The sequence below is a fragment of the Numida meleagris genome, chromosome 1 (assembly GCF_002078875.1).
Source record: "Numida meleagris isolate 19003 breed g44 Domestic line chromosome 1, NumMel1.0, whole genome shotgun sequence".
NCBI lineage: Eukaryota > Metazoa > Chordata > Aves > Galliformes > Numididae > Numida > Numida meleagris.
Window position 1 is genome coordinate 35,810,076 of NC_034409.1, and position 19,461 is coordinate 35,829,536.

At 40.1% G+C, this 19,461-nt stretch overlaps 1 protein-coding gene across 4 annotated transcripts in view; it reads left to right on the plus strand.

The window, feature by feature from the left end:
• Window positions 1-19,461, plus strand: part of CPSF6 (cleavage and polyadenylation specific factor 6) — a 30,175-nt gene that overhangs the window by 457 nt on the left and 10,257 nt on the right. Inside the window, exons 2-10 of one of the 4 annotated variants that reach the window (XM_021385132.1) lie at window positions 7,758-7,967; window positions 9,796-9,899; window positions 10,659-10,804; window positions 11,383-11,556; window positions 12,307-12,811; window positions 14,035-14,127; window positions 15,094-15,209; window positions 15,521-15,674; window positions 16,705-16,899. In XM_021385132.1, coding sequence (XP_021240807.1) covers window positions 7,758-7,967; window positions 9,796-9,899; window positions 10,659-10,804; window positions 11,383-11,556; window positions 12,307-12,811; window positions 14,035-14,127; window positions 15,094-15,209; window positions 15,521-15,674; window positions 16,705-16,894 — 1,692 coding nt within the window. In that variant the 3' untranslated portion in view covers window positions 16,895-16,899. The remainder of the gene's footprint in view (window positions 1-7,757; window positions 7,968-9,795; window positions 9,900-10,658; window positions 10,805-11,382; window positions 11,557-12,306; window positions 12,812-14,034; window positions 14,128-15,093; window positions 15,210-15,520; window positions 15,675-16,704; window positions 16,900-19,461) is intronic. The other 3 variants (XM_021385133.1, XM_021385134.1, XM_021385135.1) reach the window with 3 other exon arrangements.

Consider the following 19,461-nt stretch of genomic DNA (forward strand, 5'->3'; position numbering starts at 1 on the left):
GGGGGGGGGGAAGGCCGCGGGCGAGCGCCTTTCCTCCCGCTTTCCTCTCCCTGCCGCCCCGCTTTCCTCTCCCTGCCGCCACAGCCGTCCCGCTCGGGAGAGCGGCCCCTTCCCGGCGGCGGCGGGCAGCGCTGCCATTGTTCGCAGCGCGGGAGGAGCGGCGGCGGCGGCCCCTCGGGAGGCGGAAGGAGCGCGGCCTCGTGCTGCAGGGGGGTCTGCCGCCCGCCGGCTCTGCCCGCGCTGCTCGGGCTCTTCGCGAGCGGAGGGGATTTATTTGGGTGAGGAAGTGGCGGTGAAACGCGCAGAACTTCCTGCATTGCTGACTGACTTCTCCGGTTCCTTTTTTACTCGCCTTCCTCCCTTTCCACCAAAAGGCGATGTTCCTGTCGGGTTGGCGGACCATCTGTCCCGTGTGCGGGTACTGCGCTTCTCGGGGCGGCGCTGCCCCAGATCGCACCGTTTCTGCCCCTGAACGGAGCTGACAGGAGCAGCCCCGCGGTCACGGGTTCCCCAAGTGCTGCCCGTATGGAACGGGAGAAGACAGCAGGGTATGGGACTCACAGCTAATGTTGCCAGCAACTTGTCACTGCCCCAGGAAACTTTATTTCTTTCAGTATTCATCGATAAATTAATTTAGATTAGTAATATCCTAAAATTATACCATACAAGAATGCCATCCTGGGTGAGCATATGACAGAGGGGACCGATGAGCATTTGGTTTGTCCACATGTGGAGGTTTCTCCCTGACAGCTGAATACCCATTACATGAATTTATGCAGGGACGGACTCCAGCACAAATACCATGTAGCATAAAACGTGATCTTTGAGGTCTCTTCCAGCCCAAGCCATTCTGTGATTCTTATCTTGGCAACTTCTGTGCTAAGTTTGGTTCTGTGTTAGTCAGTTCCACGTAAAAAACTGATAACAAACCAAGTTCTTCAGAAAAAATAATTTGAATCCAGTAGCGTTTGTGTAAACTCACATAGAGAGAAGACCTCAAAGTGGTACGATTTGTGGCTGTAACGTTTGTGGAGACAGAGATTGTCAGAGCAAAACTGGGGGAGGGGTGTGCTTTTCGGCTTGGAACGACGCTGTGGCCCTGCTTGCTGAGACACTGCTTGGTTCAGATATTCCCTGTAGCTGTGATGCTCGGAACGCCCATGGCACAGCTGAAGAGAGGCTTGTGGTGGTTCTGCTGCTTCTAGCAGTGGCGGTTCCTGCAGTTCTGTTCTCTACCCTTCTGTTCTCTTGCCCTGGTTACTGTCGTGCTAGGGCTGCAATCTCGTGCTTCCTTGGTTTGTGAGCCCTGCAGGGTAGAATATAGCAGAGAAGTGAGAAGAGGCCACTGCCAGTTTTTCCTCAGCTTGGCTTTTTTTGGTTGTTGTTTAATTTTTGCAAAATTTTTCTGTTTATTCTTTTCCAAGCTTGAGTTCTGGGACTTTTGCATTGTCTCAGATCCTACTCAGTTGAACTATATTACATTAAAATAGAAAGTTAGACTGGCAGAGATTGACACCTCTGCACTTTCCATTTCCTTCTGCAGAGCAGGAACAAAAGCCAGTTGTTACCACCTACAGCGCTGCTACCTCTAATTCTGATGCCATTGTGATGATTCTTCTTGAAACCTCTATTCAGGGTTTCTGATTTGAAGCTGACAGCTTGAATTAATAAGATAGAGGACTTATGGTTCAGCATGTCTGTGGAGGGGTGAAGATGACAATTGTCAAATGCCGTAGGGAGAAAATGATGGCAATTTGATGGTAATTTATGTAACAGACATGTTATGCGATGGTATATTTTCTAATGAAAATTTGCTTTATGTGTAAAACAGCATACTGTTCTTGAATTGTGCGGTGCTGTCTTGACTTGCCGATATTTGTTGGACTGTAGGAACCCTTTCCAGTAGCAGGGACTGGAAACATACCGTGTAGCTTTTTCATTCTTCCAAGTACAGTATAACTGTATTTATAGCAAAGCTGGGACAGAACTTTTGTATTTGTAGGGAAGAGGCCTCTTAGGACTTGTGGCTGAACGAGCTTCCCTTTGTTGCTCTGTCCTGCTCTGGGCCTCATGTGCTCATCTTCGGAGCTCTTTGGGGATTTGTTTTATGCCTGACTCCGTGAGGTGGGAGGATGTTCCGCTTGATTAGCACTAAATGAAGTACGGGTTATAAGGCTGAAGTAAAGACCCCGGACCCATGGGCTTACAGACTGGCCATACTGAACAAAAACTGAGAACTGTCTCGCAGCCAACTGCAGGTTGCAAAGAGCTGGCTCACTGGACTTGAAGTCACGTCTTTGTAGTGAAAACACAACTTTCCATCTGGCACTCACCAAAACTGTATGTGCCTGTGTTGCCTCTTGCTCTTTCATTAAGCTATTTTTCATCATAATTGTGTCCTTTGTCCTTGTGTTTAATGCTTTACTCAATTTGTCTCCCATCAATTGTATTTAAATTGGTTTTAATTGTATTTCCATTTCATTTTTTTCCCAAGATGATTTGCTTGATTCATTTTTTTATTTTCTTGTAAGCTGGCTTCCCCATCCAGTGGTCTTTCGTATTTATTTAGTGTCGTTCTGAACTGAGAGTCTCATAACAGCAATATTTTCTGCATACATCACTTGTGACCTATAGGAAATACGTGTTGCGTGGCGCGTTCTGCTTTGACCGTCTCCCCAGACATGCACGTGTTTGTGCTGTGCACAGGAGTGCATTATGTGCGTACAAATGGCTGCAGCTGGCATCCCGTTGGTGGCAGAAGACTGTGCTAAGATTAGAGGTGCTTGAGAAAGTGTTGGAGTGCGTTTTTGTACTCAAAAGTACCGAGTTTCACAGCACGATGCTGAGATAGTAAGGAGCCTGAGGCCAGTGTGGTTCTGCCTCAAGGTTTCCTGCACCTTTGGCCAGCAAACTGGGTTACTTTCCTGCACTGAAGATGTGACCATACTTTGTAAAGCTCCCTCGTGCTCTGATTGGCTTTGTTTTTCCCACGTTTTTTTCATGTGTATGGATACGCACAAGTGCTCTTAAATAAACTGTTTAAATAAAAAAAGACATACTACATGTTATTTACCACTGTCTTAAACAGTAAAATATTTTTAATCTTTATGTATGTGTGCATGTATGTATATTTGTTCTTTTATATCCTATGCTTGGTCAGAAGTATCTTTTATTGTAATGCTGTGGAAAAAATGCTTGTTTTGTTTATACTCTGATAAGTGTACTCGCATGGCTGCGTAGTGGATTTGTCTAAACATGTCTGGAAGAGTTCTAGTTCAATAATTAAATACTAACAAATTAGAAATAAAAGCTTTGTATTTGGTAGCTCGATAATGAAAGTGATTTAGATGGAGAAAGCAGCTGAGAGACTTACTATGTGGGAACCTCTGTGGCTGCGGATTCTTAGGAACATGTTACTCTCTCGACTTCTTGTCTGGAACACGAAGAAAAATATTTTTGTTTAATAAATTATAAAGGCTATCATTTAATGGTTGTGTAAAACAGATTACTAAAAACAGCCGCTATGTCAAGAAGGTAGTTGCCTCTTTGGAGGGGATGGGCATGGTGTGAGATGATACATTCTTACCCAGAAGGGCAGTACTGGCTGGGTCATGAGGAGTATAAGCTTGCAGACCTTGTATTTGTTTTACAAAGCGTGTGCGATGCCTTACTGCTATGTATGGCTGGTTTTCCTTGGTTGCCTTGGTCTACTGAAAGGGCCCTGGGCAAGAGATAACCTTTGCTATTTGCAAATACCACGCTACAAAGAAAACCTGAGACCGTCTCAGCTGGGGCCTGTTGGCTTTGCTGCGGTGCAAACAGTGATACTACCTACACTTCTTTATACTTTTGGCCGAGCGCGACTTCTTACTGCATTTGCCGAGGGATCGGATTGCTCGGATGTTCGCCATGAGCCGCCGGTAGAGCTGCAGGCGTCTGGGCCTCTAAAGTTAATGGGAGTCTTGTGGCCTAACACACTTGTCCACCACGGGCTGCGTGCTATTTTGGAAACATCAAGGCCTGTTGTTTTGTTCCGGTTTGTTTGTGTGTTCAGACAGCTAATCAAAACCAGAAAGACTTTTGCCTTTCTTCAACTTGTGATTTTTTTAGGACCTGCAGATGTTTTTTAAAGTGAGGCTGTTAACATCCATTTCAAGTTTACGACTGCATATGCTGTAACTTTTGAATTGAAAAAGTGGTAAAGGAGAAGGTGAATAATTTGCTTTTTAATTATTAAGTGCTTTGCTCAGAAATGGTAGAAAATTTTAAATGAAATTTCATCTTTTTTAATGTCTTTTTGGGGATGTAGTTTAGCATTGATTCTCAAATGGGACAGAGAAGAAGCAAATTCAGATATCTCAGATGCAAGTACTGTTTAAAGAAGTTTTACCCCCTCCCCCCGAGCAATTTTCCTCTGTAAGGGGAGTGGGAGAGACCAGCTATTTTCTGCAGTGCCCAAGAGTGGGGCTGCTGAGTTTCAAAACAAAGGGACGCTTTTAATTTATCCCTTCTGGATATGACCATGACGCTCCATGTGTTTGTCTTTCCTACTTCAATGTTGCAAAATGCTGCAAGCAGCGATTAAAATACAAAATACAGGGGAAGGGCTGAGTAACTGGAAGCGGAACAGCTATTCTGCGGTGAGTTTTTGACAGTGTATCTTTTCATTACCCTTTTTGTTCACCGGAGCCCACTGAGTTAACACTGAGTGTGAAATTTCAGTCCTGATTTTCCAGAGCAAATAATGTGATATTTCGGACAGCGATGTTGATAAAGCATGATCTGTGGAAACGCCGCTACTCTGATTTGGGTATGGGAGGAGTGACAGTGATGGTGCTAACTTTTTTGTAGGATGTTTATCTCTAAGAGTGTGAAGGACGATGAGCAGAAGTCCTTTCATGCTTGATGGCTTTCTCTTAACTGAGGAAGTTGGAAGATGTCAAAAACAATTTGTGAGATGGATGGAACGTTTGTTGAAATAACTAAGACCAGAGAAGTAAGGTGGCTTGGGTTCTTTCTCTTGTTCATCTGCATCTAGGGGAGAAGGGTGTGTTTGGGTGAGTTTCTAAGGTACGCCTGTGAAGGAGGAAGGGTTATTGGATCTTGTGTAACAGCCATTGAGCCATCGCATTCCATGCTTCCTGCAAAACCAGCACAGTGTAAGAAGAAATTGTAGTGAGCAACGTCAGGTTTTTGGCCATGTCTTTATTGATTTAAATTAAGGCATCAGGCAGATGAGAAAAGTTGCATGCAACCTGCACTGCCCTGCTAATTCTCTCTGCTGTGATGATGATCTGAAAGCCTGTGGAACAGAAACTTGATCCAGTTCAGAGGAGTTTCTTGCCAGTAAGAAGCGCAGTAGAGCTGTGGACTGTTACCTGTTCCTGTTGATATTTTGGCAGTGCTGACCTCAGCCTTCTCATAGATAGAGAGGTTAGTGTACGTCTGCTGTAAAACTGGTGGCTGCTTGTTTGGATCTGTCCACCAAGACTGCATTCTTCTTTCCTAAAGTCATAATCTACACACATAAATGGCAAGAATTGCTGCACATTTATAGAGAATTTCTTTAATTGCCTTGTGACATCACTCTTAATCTTACCATCTGATAGCATGTTTCAGCCTGTCCCAGGCAGTTCTTCGACCTTAATTTCATTAATTACAATGATATGAGAAGTCAGAGTTAGGTGGAAAACTGAATAGAATGAGTGAAAACACAAAACTTTATTAATTTTGTGATGATAAACTTAGTTTGGAAGAGATTAATTTTCTGTTGAAGTTCAGTGTTGGATATTGGGCCACTGCAGTTCACTGAGGATCAAACTTACTTGTCTGACAAAGCCAAAACTTGAATATCTGGTTTTAATTATTTTAGTGATATCCTCTGTAAGAATAGCATTTGATAATGAATGTTTTCGTATTTTCAAAAGAGCTGATCATCTGACGATGACTGTGGATATATTTGGTTTTCAACCAAGACTGCTAGCTTTGCAGCTTGTTTTCTGTGGAATCCACGCTGATCCTCTCTAGTCCCTGTGTCTGTTATTCTGAGTTGCTCTGTCGAGGATGCTTGTGTGGGTTTCTAGATACAAATTCACAAGGTAACAGCCTCTGAAATATCTCTTGATATCAAAACCAGGTGAGGCACTTTCTGTTCTGTATCAGGGTGGATGAGTCCAGGAACCCTCTACAGACTTTTGAAGTTGCAACCTTTCATATGGCAAAGCAACTTTTGCAAGTCAATATGAAAGCTTTGAAGATTAACATGCAACACCGCGAGGCTCTCCTAAGCTTTCACAGTAGCTTCTCAGGGAGCAATAGTGGTCTGCCTTCCTGTCAGTAGAAATCTAGATGGTGCCTCTTTTTCAGACAAATTGAGGTGCTCTGTCAGAAGTGATTGCTAGGATAGCCACATCACAGTGTGGGAATTGGTCACTGTTGAATATTGTAGAATCACAGAATGGTTTGGGTTGGAAAGGACCTTCAAGCCCACCCAGTTCCAAGCCCCTGCAGTGGGCAGGGCTGCCACCCACCAGCTCAGCCTGCCCAGGGCCCCATCCAGCCTGGCCTTGAACGCCTCCATGGATGGGGCACCACAGCTCCTCTGAGCAGTCCATGCCAGTGCCACACCATGCTAATTGTGAAGAATTTCTTCTTTATATCTAGTCTAAACCTTCCTTCTTGTAGTTTAAAGCCATTACCCCTTATCCTATCACTACACTCCTTGCTAAAGTGTCCCTCCCCAGCTTTCCTGTAGGACCCCTTCAGGTCCTGGAAGGCCACAATGGGGTCTGCCTGGAGCCTGTTCTTCTCCAGCTAAACAAGCCCTGATCCCTCAGCCTTTCTTCACAGGAGAGGAGTTCCAGCCCTCTGATCATCCTCGTGGCCTCCTCTGGATGGTGGTGGGTTTTTTTTTGTTTTTTTTTTTTCCCCTAATGCACTGCTTACATGATCTGCCTCATTGGACCAAATACTCCTTCCTGACTTAGGATTCAAAGGTATCCAAAGGACCGTTGGTTGATTTTTGACTCATCTGTTCCCATTTAACAGGTAGTGTGCAGTTGTCAAGCACACGAAGCTGAGCTTCTGTAAATAAACTCACAATTCTATTCCCTCTGAAAGGAATCTAGTTCACTTGGACAAAACTGTGCTGTAAACTGTACCAACCTGACGGACGGGGTGATTCACTCCAAAAACCCATGATACTCTTCTCAACTAAAGTGTTCCAGAGGCAGCCTTGATGTTGTAGAATAGTTCGTCTATAGCCATGGAACAAATAAATGTTTAATGCACACAAAGCCGATGGTTTATGAAATTTAATGACATAAGATAGAATTCTGTCCTTTCTCTCTGTGAACAAGGAGATGAAAATCAAATTAGGAATGCAGCAGAAATCTGAAATACAGAATTTTATCAATGCCGACCACTTAAGGTTTGATCTTTTCCTTCTACCAAGTGTGAAAAAACTTGGTGGTTGATCTTAGCCTGTCGTTTTGCACGTTGCTTGTGCTTGCTCATGTCTGTAATTCTGGGAGTAGAGCTTGCGTTCTTTAGTGTTCTGCTTGTATTACAAGGTAAAGAGAGTAGCAGTGCAAAGCAGTTGCTGGAGATGTATTGTTGTTTTTAGCTTAGCCTTTCAGTACGGATGTTGTGTAGGTGTTGGGTCAAACTATGTCTGTGGAAAGCGGCAGTTGTCAGACTATTTTGTTTCAAAGAAATGTTTAATGTTAAATATAACCTGGGTGCTTCATGTATTTCAGGAAGCTGAATATGGTGGACACGATCAGATTGATTTGTATGACGATGTAATCTCTCCGTCTGCGAATAATGGAGATGCCCCAGAAGATCGTGACTACATGGATTCTCTCCCACCATCAGTTGGGGACGATGTAGGCAAAGGAGCTGCACCAAATGTTGTCTACACATATACTGGAAAGAGAATTGCCTTGTACATTGGAAATCTTACTTGGGTGAGTATCTCATTCCTATCCAGGTGTGGCCAGCAATCTGAAAATTGCAAACGTGATTTTTTTGTGAAATATTTATTTGAACTGTTAGGTGAAATATTAGAAGTGCAGCAAAGAAAGTATTTGGTTTTTTTTTCTTATTTGCTTGTCTTTCAACCTGCAATTTAATGAGCCTGCCTGGAGCTATCTTGCTCCGTAAATCTCAACTTTGAAGCTTTATTTCTGCTGTTTTAGGTGTTATGAAGGGATATATGTGCTAACGCTGCCTTTTCAGACAATATAGTGAAGGAGGAAAATAAGCCTAAGATATCAAATGTCTTATACTTGGAGATAGTTTAAATCTACCAAACAAACCCATTTTTAAGTAAGCCCTTACTGAATTGTTTAGACAAAAAAGAAAACAAGGTTATCTGGGATTTTCTTACTTTTTGCCTTTTTCCTGTTTCCTTTTTGATTCTTGCAACAAAGCTGTTTTCCTTTGCCTCGAGGCTTCTTTCTTCAGTCCTGGGAGTAATAGTTCTGGGATAACTCACTGAGCTACCATTTCCCTTGAGACAATTCCCTTTGTCAGCATTAAAGTATTTTAAAAATCAATTGTAGTTAAACAATGAAAGTGCAGGTAGCTCTTCAGCAGCTAAATTAACTGGAATTGGTCTCTCTTTACCTGAAATCCATTTCATCGAGTCCGTGCACGCAAAATCTTCCTTTGTGGTTTTTTTCATCTGAATAAATTTTTGCTAGGTAGAAGCTTGAAAAAGAAGGCTTTACGTGTTCTTAAGTGTTTTTCATTAATTAGTACAGTATCCTAATTTCAGGAGCTAATAGCTAAGTAAAAGGAGTTAATTGACTTAACAGTTGTACCTCTCTAAAATATAGGAATGCAGTCAGCTAACTCATCCAAGTCAAATGTCACAATTTCTAAAGTAGGTAGGCCAATATGCAGTAGTGTGCACCTGTTACTCATTGTTAGGCTTCACAAATGAATTATCCACGAAAAGCACGCTTAATTTGTTTGAGCATTGCTATTGTATTTATTTTGTGTTTAGATCTCAGCAAAGTAATTTATTTGTCTTTTAAAAGAAGCCTTGATTTGGGGAAGGTCAGATAAGTAATTCAGATTGTTGAAAGCCTGCTTTGTACTTCCCACGCAGAATTTAAAGAGGTGATGGAGTTTCAGAAAGAGGAAGAAAACTGAGTATGAATGTTTTGTTTACCTTCGAGTGTTTGTGAAATTGTTAAATGTTAGATGGTAACTAATGGAAAGTTACAGCAAGGAGATTTGGTTAAGGGAAAAGAATGTTACTGTGTTTTCTATGCTAGTTTCCCGCTTTTTGTCTGTAAATATTGCTGTTCTTTTGCAAATAGCATGTGATTCACTAGGCTCTCACTAATTAAAGCTCTTGTAGAGAGCATACATGTAAATATGGTCTTAAAAGTGGATTTTTGGTTTGGAAATAGAATCAACGGGAGAAAAACAATGGATTGGATGTCAAAAAATGTGACAATTATTTAAATAGTTCAGTTTAAGCTTAATACTCTTGGAAAAAGTGCTTTCAGAAAAGTTACTCAAATAGGAATTGTTTCGGCACCCATTTATTAGCTGGTTTACTGCATGGAGGGGCTTGGCCAGCATAGCGTATGCCAAAGCGTGTTCTTTAAAAGTGAATTGTCTGGGCGTTGTAAAATCTAAATGGTGGTCCTCTGAGAGTCAGGAAATACTGACAACTTGTATAAAGTATTCCTCTTCACCACTTACACCAACAAATAAAAGTGTGGGAAAATGTCGTAGTGTTTTAGGTAAGATTTCATAGTTGAATGTTGTATTTTTCAGTGGACGACAGATGAAGACTTAACGGAAGCGGTTCATTCATTGGGGGTAAATGATATTTTGGAGATAAAGTTTTTTGAGAACCGTGCTAATGGCCAGTCTAAAGGGTAAGATCTTGTCTGCTGTTTCTGTAAATCGACTGAAGTTCAGGAGGATCTAAGTGGGGAAAGAGTTACAGTTTTTCTTACTGTCAGTATGTGAACTTATTGCCTTTGTTTATCGATCTTGAATGATGATTGGGTGTATTATTTCATACTGATTAAGTAAATTCCAGGTGTAAATTTTATGGGAATATTATACCCTGCTATTTAATGAGTTAAATTATATTGGCATTCACGTGAAGATTCTATTCCTAAGTTTCACTTAGTGTGGTGGTGATAAATGTTGTTCTTCATAATATAAATGCTGTTTTTACCTATACCGTCCCTGTTACTGAATGATTTTAAATGCTTGTTTTTCCATTCACTGTTGAAAGTGAGCACTTGAGCTGATTCCTCACTGGCAGTCTCTTCTTCCTTACTTGACTTTGCCTTCGTCTCTCATCGTGACTTATGAGAGTAGCAATAAGAATACCAGGAATGCTTAATAACAACTTGGTCATAATAATCCGTGTATAGTATATTGATACTGTGTCAGAGAGCTACCTTTGTTACATTGCTGCATCTTAGACTTATGTCACAGTTCTTCTTCTGTGCCCTAAGGTGAATTTCGTTATCTATCTGTAAAACAGAACTAAGATCTGTGAAAGATTCTGTATTTAGTTTTCAGGTATTCTTCTGCTAACTGTGTTAAACATTACCCACGAGGCATCAGGATATCTGGGGAACAAAAAAACTGCAGTGTAACTGTTTTTTCCTTCCTTTCAGGTTTGCCCTTGTGGGTGTGGGATCGGAAGCGTCCTCCAAAAAGTTGATGGATTTGTTGCCTAAAAGAGAATTGCATGGGCAGAATCCTGTTGTGACTCCATGTAATAAACAATTTCTGAGTCAGTTTGAAATGCAGTCAAGGAAAAGTAAGTCTCTCTCGTGTGCTGTCTTGGAAAAATTGGAAGTTTATTCCAAAAGTTGTCCTGCAATTTTTCTCTCAGTATCTGATAATTTCTGTGCAGTTTTAAATTTCTGTAAAATACTTAAGTGAATGAAGAAGCAGCTTTGTCTAAAAAAAAAAATAAAAGATCCACTTAAAAACTGAAAATCAAAGAAATCACTCAATGTAATTAATGTCTGTGATTTTAATAGGAGATAGGACTTACTGGAAGTGCTCATTATGGAGCTTAGTAAAACTCTTAAGATTGGAAAAGCGTTCTCAATTCCTTCTTGTGGATTTAATTTAAAAAAAAAAAAAAGCATGAGAATATTTAGAGGTACAGCATTTAGAGGCAGATTAGGCTAACTTCATGGACTAACAGTTTCTCCGGTTGCTGTTCCATTAGTGTGGGGATACTGGAACGCTGCTGAATTTTACCAAAGTTTTTTTTCCTTTTTGGTACTGAGGATCAAGGTGGTGCTATAGTGCTGCATAAAACTTTAGATCAAGAATCGAGAAACTTTAAACTATTTTGATTTACATAATTAAATTTTTCCACTGCAGCCACACAGTCTGGCCAGATGTCTGGGGAAGGTAAAGCTGGTCCTCCAGGAGGAAGCTCAAGGGCAGCGTTTCCACCTAGTAATAGAGGGCGAGGCCGTTTCCCAGGTGCCATTCCAGGTGGAGACAGATTTCCTGGACCAGCAGGGCCAGGAGGCCCACCACCACCGTTCCCAGGTAAAAATATATAATGTGTGGAGTTTCAGTTTAATTTTTTATTTTCTTCTGTTAATGCAGCGTGCTTGTTTGGGAATTACAAAAATCAAGGTCAGGTAGCAGGCACCAAAAAGTTGAAGTTGAGGTGTTCATGTATAGTCAGGTATCTGACATGGGGCAAATCTCTGTTTAAATGTCAGATTTGTATTGCAGTGAAGTTCTCGTTTCAGCTTCAATGTTTTTAATAAATGTCATCCTGTATATTTTCTACTAGCAGTCAGAGGGACATGGTCAACTAAAACAAAACAAAAATAAACCCCAACAAACGACTAATGAGGACCTGAAAGTAGTTTTGGATGCTGCGTTTACTGTACCTTCTCCAGTATAGCTTTTCATGTATTGTTATATACATTGCATCTTACACTTGCAATTGGTCTTTTGTATAAGGTAAAAGTAGGTTGCGATGCTTTCTAGATTTTGTAAGCTTTGGTGTTTTCTTCTGTTTTTTAATTTTTTTTAATCTAACAATTGCGGCTGGTTAAGTCCTTTTTGGGTCTGTTCTCAAGTTGATGTTCTCTTTTGGTGTAGATAACCAATTATAAATGTAAGCTACTGGACCCAAAAGTGGAAGTATGCATGTCTTGTGCAAGTTGTAAATTGTTCAGTGAGGGTTCTTTGTCTGAGAAGAAAAAAAAAAAAAGGACAAGAATCTTAATTATTTCTGTGACTCTTTTATTTCTTATTAACTTTTTTCTATTTTTTTTTTTGTAGCTGGACAAACTCCCCCACGTCCACCTTTAGGTCCTCCTGGTCCACCAGGCCCACCAGGCCCTCCACCTCCCGGTCAGGTCCTCCCACCTCCTTTAGCTGGACCTCCTAATCGTGGTGACCGTCCACCACCACCAGTTCTGTTTCCAGGACAGCCTTTCGGTCAGCCCCCACTTGGGCCGCTTCCTCCAGGCCCTCCACCACCAGTTCCAGGCTATGGGCCACCACCAGGTCCACCACCACCTCAGCAGGGTCCACCTCCACCTCCGGGTCCATTTCCCCCTCGCCCACCTGGCCCTCTCGGGCCACCCCTGACTCTTGCACCTCCTCCACATCTCCCTGGGCCACCTCCAGGTGCTCCACCACCCGCACCACACGTGAATCCAGCTTTCTTCCCCCCACCTGCCAATAGTGGCATACCTACTTCAGACAGCCGTGGCCCACCTCCAACGGATCCATATGGCCGACCTCCACCATATGACAGAGGTGACTATGGGCCACCTGGAAGGTGAGTGCTTTTGGTGTAACGTGCTTTATAGCAGACTTTATTCCTTGTAGGAAATCTGTGATTTTTTTTTTCTTGTTTTTAATGCAAATGTTAGAAAAAGTAAAGGAGGGGGAAAAAAAAAAAGCTGGTGGGGATCCCTGCAATCATGGGATTTGTCCGTTTGCTTCTCATATTAACTCTCATAAATGTGTTTGTAGCATTAAGAAAATCTTAAAATGCATTGCTAGTAATCTTACTTTCCCTTTTCAGCTTTGAACTGTTTGTGTACGCTGTTTGCAGTATCATCATTCTGTGTGTTCTACATGCTAACTTATTATATCACTTCCTGCTAGTAGCTTCTGGTTGTGCTTCTGTCATAACTTGAAATTCTCACTTGTCGCTTTGCCATCTTGCTTTGCCATCTTGTCTTTTAAAATGCTCTGGAGTTCTTCTCTTTGAATATGTGCATGTGTTGAGGGTGGTGCCGCACCAAGCTCATACCATTTTCATCTAGGAGTTCTGCTTGTCCCTTTTTTTTAGGGATTCAATTAAAAGTTAGCTTTTGTCTCAAAAGCTGGGTGGGAATTTATTGGAAGACTTCTATTTTCCTTTCCTGTCAAGCTACTTGTAATTTTGTACAATCTTTCTGTGTTTGTAGCAGTGGCCTTTTCTGTAGTTAATCCTATCTGGGACAGGGTTTTTGAGTCTCTCTGACTTGACTAGTCATGTGTTTCACATCTTGTTTGAAACATCTTTTTCATCTGTGCTTTCAAGCATCTCTGTCTTGCCACTGTTTTCTTAATTTTCACCGTTTTTGTATTCCTTAGAACTTTTGGGGACTTAATTTTAAGAGAGATACTTTCTATGTAGTTACATGTGAATTTTTCACTTGTGACTTTACTGATATCGCTGAGAGAGTCTTCTCTTGCCTGAAGTGTTTCCTGCGAAGGCACTTCGATTCTTCCTTTTACATATGAGCACAAAGTTCAAAAACCCCAAACATTTGTACATACTATGTTCCTATAGAAATTGTAGAAATTCAAGCATTTGGCTTAATTGCCTGAGATATAATAAGGTGCTTTGTATTTTTTGATGGACAAAATCTAAGCTGTCTGCAGTTTACAGAATGGCTGGGGAGGGAACGAGCGGGGATAGGACAGAATAGCTTCTGTCCACTATTTTCATTAATAATGTTAAGACTATCATCCGTAACTATTTAAATTGTCATTAATTATATATCATAGGCGTTTCACTGGAAATAACATGTCCATAAGAGAAAAATTACATATTCCATTCTATGGGAGGCACACGAAAAATAATACTCAAAACTCAGGGAGGTATGAATTTTTAGACATTTCCTCTTATGCTAAACTGGCTATAGGATCTTGTTCCACTTCTTGCACTTAAGAGGATAGTATTGCTTGTTATTCTGCATTTTCTTTCTACCGGAAGAACTAACACTGTTTTAGAAATATCAAGCCGTGGGTCAGTTTAACAGTCTCAACTTTTGTCTCTTAACACGTTTCTTCAGATTTTCTATATGATTCAGAGACTGGCTGATAGAACACTGCAAAAATTGTGGGAAAAATTTTGTGTGGGTTAATATTGTTGTTACTCCAGAATCCATGTATAGTTAGCTAATAATCAAAGTATAAAAGTAAAGTAAAAGCATTCACTTTAATTGCTTCCTCCTTACTATGATTGGGAGATAAAATTGGAGCACCTTGAGCTTGACCAGAAACAAAACCTAGAATGAGCTGTAAAATGTTGGTGTCATCCAGAAAATTGAGTGTTTTAAAGATGACGGACTATATTTGCTTTTTATAAGTTACAGCCCTCTGGTCTAAGTTAAGAATCTGGGAAACAGGATCATATAGTTCTAATTTCAAGATTGTCATAAAAAGATTTCTAATTTTGCTGAAAGTTGCATTACCCATGTACGTGTATCTCCGCATCCATTCCGCTCGTGTCATGTCTGCTCAGATACCGTGAAGGATTTTATGAAAATGTTAAACATTTGTAAAGCACGGTTTTAAGTGCTGCTGAATCTTCAAACTAGACTGGTAGAACAAGAATAATTCTACTCGTATAGCAGATGTGATAATTGTTTTTTTTTTTTAACTTATTTATTTTCAAGCTTTCAGGATTTTATACTGTAACATGGTGCTTAACACAAACCCAGATCCTGCTTTCTTTTCTGTTTGTCATTTTGCTTAAAATTGCAAACTTGGATTGTTAAAACTGCAGTGATATCTCGTTAAAGTTTTCTTAACCTTTTAAATACCAATTTTTATTGCTTGCAGAGAGATGGATGCTGCAAGGACACCTCTAAGTGAAGCAGAATTTGAAGAAATCATGAACAGAAATAGGGCGATCTCAAGCAGTGCCATTTCAAGAGCTGTATCAGATGCCAGTGCTGGTTAGTAAAATTTGCTTTCTATTCTGCCCAAGCAAAAAGAGTTTATAGCTTTTCCGTTAGGAAACCTGCGGCCTTGAAGCCACTTCCTTCTACTTAGGAGGCTGAATTTAGGTACAACCTATAAATCTTTCTGTACTGTAATCCAGCTGATGTTTGAGAATGCCTTCTGAGTACTGATTTGAACGGTGTTGTTATGTTTAGTCCTATAGTAAATGATTTGGAAGGCTGTTGAAGCTCCAAATTGTATTATTACAGACAAAAGTCTTTGTATTAATTGGCATAATTTTCTTCTGATTTTATATTGTTTTCAGGGGACTATGGAAGTGCTATAGAGACCCTGGTAACTGCAATTTCCTTAATTAAACAGTCCAAAGTATCTGCTGATGATCGTTGTAAAGTACTTATTAGCTCTCTTCAAGACTGCCTTCATGGAATTGAGTCCAAGTCTTATGGTTCTGGATCCAGGTAAAACTTTCCTCTTCCATCCCCCCCTTGTGAAGGGGAAGGTGTAGGGCAAGACTAGTTCATAGAGGAGAAACTGAGTCACGTGGGAAGCTTAGTGATTTGCTCAGCTGCTCAAGAGATGTGTGAAAGAACCAAATACAACTTTTGAATTTAAATAATCTGCCTGTTAATTGATTCTTGTTTTTCAAGTGGATCTGACTAGGTTTTTAAGTTATAGCTTGTGTCCTCTTCTATATGGTAGCGCTGCAACAAGTAAACTTCAAAATTGAATTATCTTTATTAATTCAGATACAATGTATATGATATTGATATATTCCATATACAGTATATAATTTTTACTGTGGTTTTCTATTGAAAATTAAGGTAGAGGGTATTTGTTACCAGTTTCATTTTGCTTAAAAATAACTTTCTCCTCTCCTGTCACACTTGGCAAGGGAAAGAGGTTGGCCAGAATGATTTTTTTCTTATTATTCTTTCTCATGCAGTCAAAAAATTGAGAATAGGTTTTAAATGCATGGCCTTCTACCTAGTGCTTATTCACAACCCTTTCAGAGTTGCAACAATCATTGAGCCTCTAACTTCTAATTTATTTGGGCATTGTAGGAGTAGAGTAGCTGATGATGAGTAATAAAAACATGGGCAGCTGATCTTGGCCCTCACTTTCAGTATGCCAATGAGCAGCCATGTTGTAGGGATCATTTGAGGCACAGTACGCTCCCCAGCTGATCTTAGCTGTCTTGTCTTCCATTCTGAACATGTAATTTCTGACTTCTTGGTTTGGAAGCGGGTGACATCTTACTATCTGTAGCTGTTCTTAGCCACCAGCCCAGCTATCTTCCATGTTCTATAAAAAAAAAAAATCTCTCTGCATCGCAGTGTAGAGACATTTCTCTCGTGTCTGAGGAGGTATTTCTCTCCTATCTTTTTTTGATCCAGTTCATACCAATTGACAGAATACAAAACGAGCGTGTGGGTGGCTTGTGTTTTGGGGAAAAAAAAAAAAAAAAAGTAATGAAGTAATTTTTTTTAGAAGACGTGAACGATCCAGGGAGAGGGACCACAGTAGGTCACGAGAAAAAAGTAGACGCCATAAATCACGTAGCAGAGATCGTCACGATGACTATTACCGGGAAAGAAGCCGAGAAAGAGAGAGACATCGTGATCGTGATAGAGATCGTGACAGAGAGCGAGACAGAGAGAGAGAATATCGCCATCGCTAAAGAAGGTGAGCATTTGTTTTGTGTTGTTTGCTGTTACTGAATAACTCAAGTAACTACTCTCGAGGTTATTTACTCAGTGAACGCTTGCATTTCAATGGTCCTGCAGTATATAATGAATTACTTTCTTCTTTTAGCATCTGAAATGAACTTAGGTAAGTAATGACAGGTAACTCTGGCTTTGGGAGGGAGAATTGGTGTGATTCCTTCTGCGGTTGGCATGCCTTCCTTTTAATTTTTAGATGGTAGTAACGTTTGCAGTTCTACTGAAATGCAGTCGAGCCAATTCTTAACAAGCAGTAAGCCGGACTGATAATTCTGCTCTCTTGTATTCTTAAAAGGTGATAGTAAATGTATGTCTGTATTTTTCATTTGTATTCTAAAAGAAAAAAAAAAATAACTGCGGCATTCCGTTCCTCGTATGTCATGTGAGTATTATTTTATTGTAGGGAACACATGCACATACAGGTGCTGCCCCTGCACTGGTAGATTTTTTTTTTGTTTGTTTCAGTAAGTATTACTCAAATTCAGGAAATGTAGCTGGGTTTGGGACCTTATTTTAAAAAACATGGCCTCTCACTTTTTTTTCTGTCTGCTAGCTAAATGTAGGTGTTATTGCCAATAAGATTTATGGTCAGTTTTTCTTCACCACCCTGCTTTGTCATTCCCTCCCTCCTCTGAGAGTAAAGTCATTTTCTGAAGACTAGTAAATGAGTGTATGACACAAGGATTGGTTCTTTTCTGATTATTCATATACTAAAATGTTCTTTCATTTCATGTATCTGCAATCTTGCATGCATCAGATGCTTAGATAGCTACAAGGTTAAATAATGCTTCCTTTAGCGTACTACTGAAAGCCATAAAATGTATGTGAACGTTCACCTTTAACATACAGTTTTGAGGACTGGTAATCCAAGCTGCTCATGATTCCTTATATTTGGCAATGAGAGGGGGAAAAGAACCCTATGTATTGTTTTTACTGTAATAGTCTTTTCCACTTTGAGAAGAATTTCCCACTACACCTACATTCAAATTGAAAGCCAGCAGACTTGCCTGTCTGCTCAGCTTCCATTTCTTATGTCTACTCTCAGGTTTAGTTTCCAGATTTGCTTGTGACATTTATTCACGTAAGCTAATTTGCAGAAGTTAAACGGAGCAAAACACGTTAGAAATCTCATAAACTGTAATTTACTCCTAAGTGAAATCATTCCTATAATTTTACATTATTTGAATGTCAGATTTTCCATGCCAGGCTTTTGTGTCACTGAGAGAACAAATTAAATTCTGTAGTCTAGTAAGTATTAAGTGGGATGTTGGGTTCATTTGTTTGGACTAGATGATCTAAGGGGTCTTTTCCAACCTTGATGATGCTATATTCTAAAAAAGCAGTAATGTACCTTGAGATGGGGAGTCAAAGGCTTAAATAGAAAAGCGAAATGTGGCAACTGAAGTAAAGTTGGCAGTTATATATATCTGTTAATGCCACTTTTTGTCATCAAAAACGGATTGGTAGAAGTTGTTCGGGAGTTGCATAAAAATAGCAACTGTGGTTTTTTATTGTAAAATGTCAGAGCTTAAATATACAGATTTAACAGAAGTAAAAGCAGTTTCTTTTGTTGAACAGGCTTTTTCCCTTTTATCATAAATTACTATTTGTAATATTTGCAAATAGTTCTTATTACTGGGAGGTAACCATTGAGCTGAATGATGGATGTACTTCCAGAGTTGGTTTTTTACTTCTGTTGGAGATGAGCAAGATATGCTAAAAATTGTTAATCTGGTGTTTAAGGCAACTATTATTCATCCTTGACGTACTTTGTTAATATAGATTTAATTTTTGTGTATTTAGACTATTGTGTATGCAGATGTGGAGTTTCTGTGCCAAGTACAGATTCCTTACGCGATCGCCCCAAGAAAACATGTCCAATACCATTAGGTTGCATTTTGTAATATCCAAAACACAATTTCAAAATTAGTTTTAATCTTATTGTGGGACTGGACTCAGTCTCAGTTCAGGTGGGATTTATATATGCAACTTCCTTCGACTCTGTTGTGTATTGGGAGCTCTCTTTTCAGAGGAGTTGCATAGGTTAAGATTCCTTTGCACAAAGAATTTAGGTTCTAAGAACTTGATTTAAAGAACAAATTAAATATTCCACATCTAAGTGAAGACATTTGGTATTTTTTAAGAGTTAAGTTGTAAACATTTTGTCTTGTTTCTGTATAAATGAACAGGGGCTTTACTGTAGTTTTGTTTTTATATATATATATATAGACACACAAAAAAGCACAGCGATCTTTTGGTTTGTATGTTTCACTTTCACCAAGATGTATGTTGCCATACATTTTTTTTCTGTTTTGCTCTTTACATTAGTTAATTTTCATAAACAGATTTAACAATCTCAGTCACTTAATAAACTTCAGCAGTGCTGAAGAGTCACTCCCCACATTACTGTGTTTTACCAAGTAACATGAAGTTGCCTGTGTGCCTACACCCTCTGATTGGCACCTGTACTTCTCCCTATTTCTGTGTGTATCTATAGTCATAAATGTGATACTGTACTGGCATA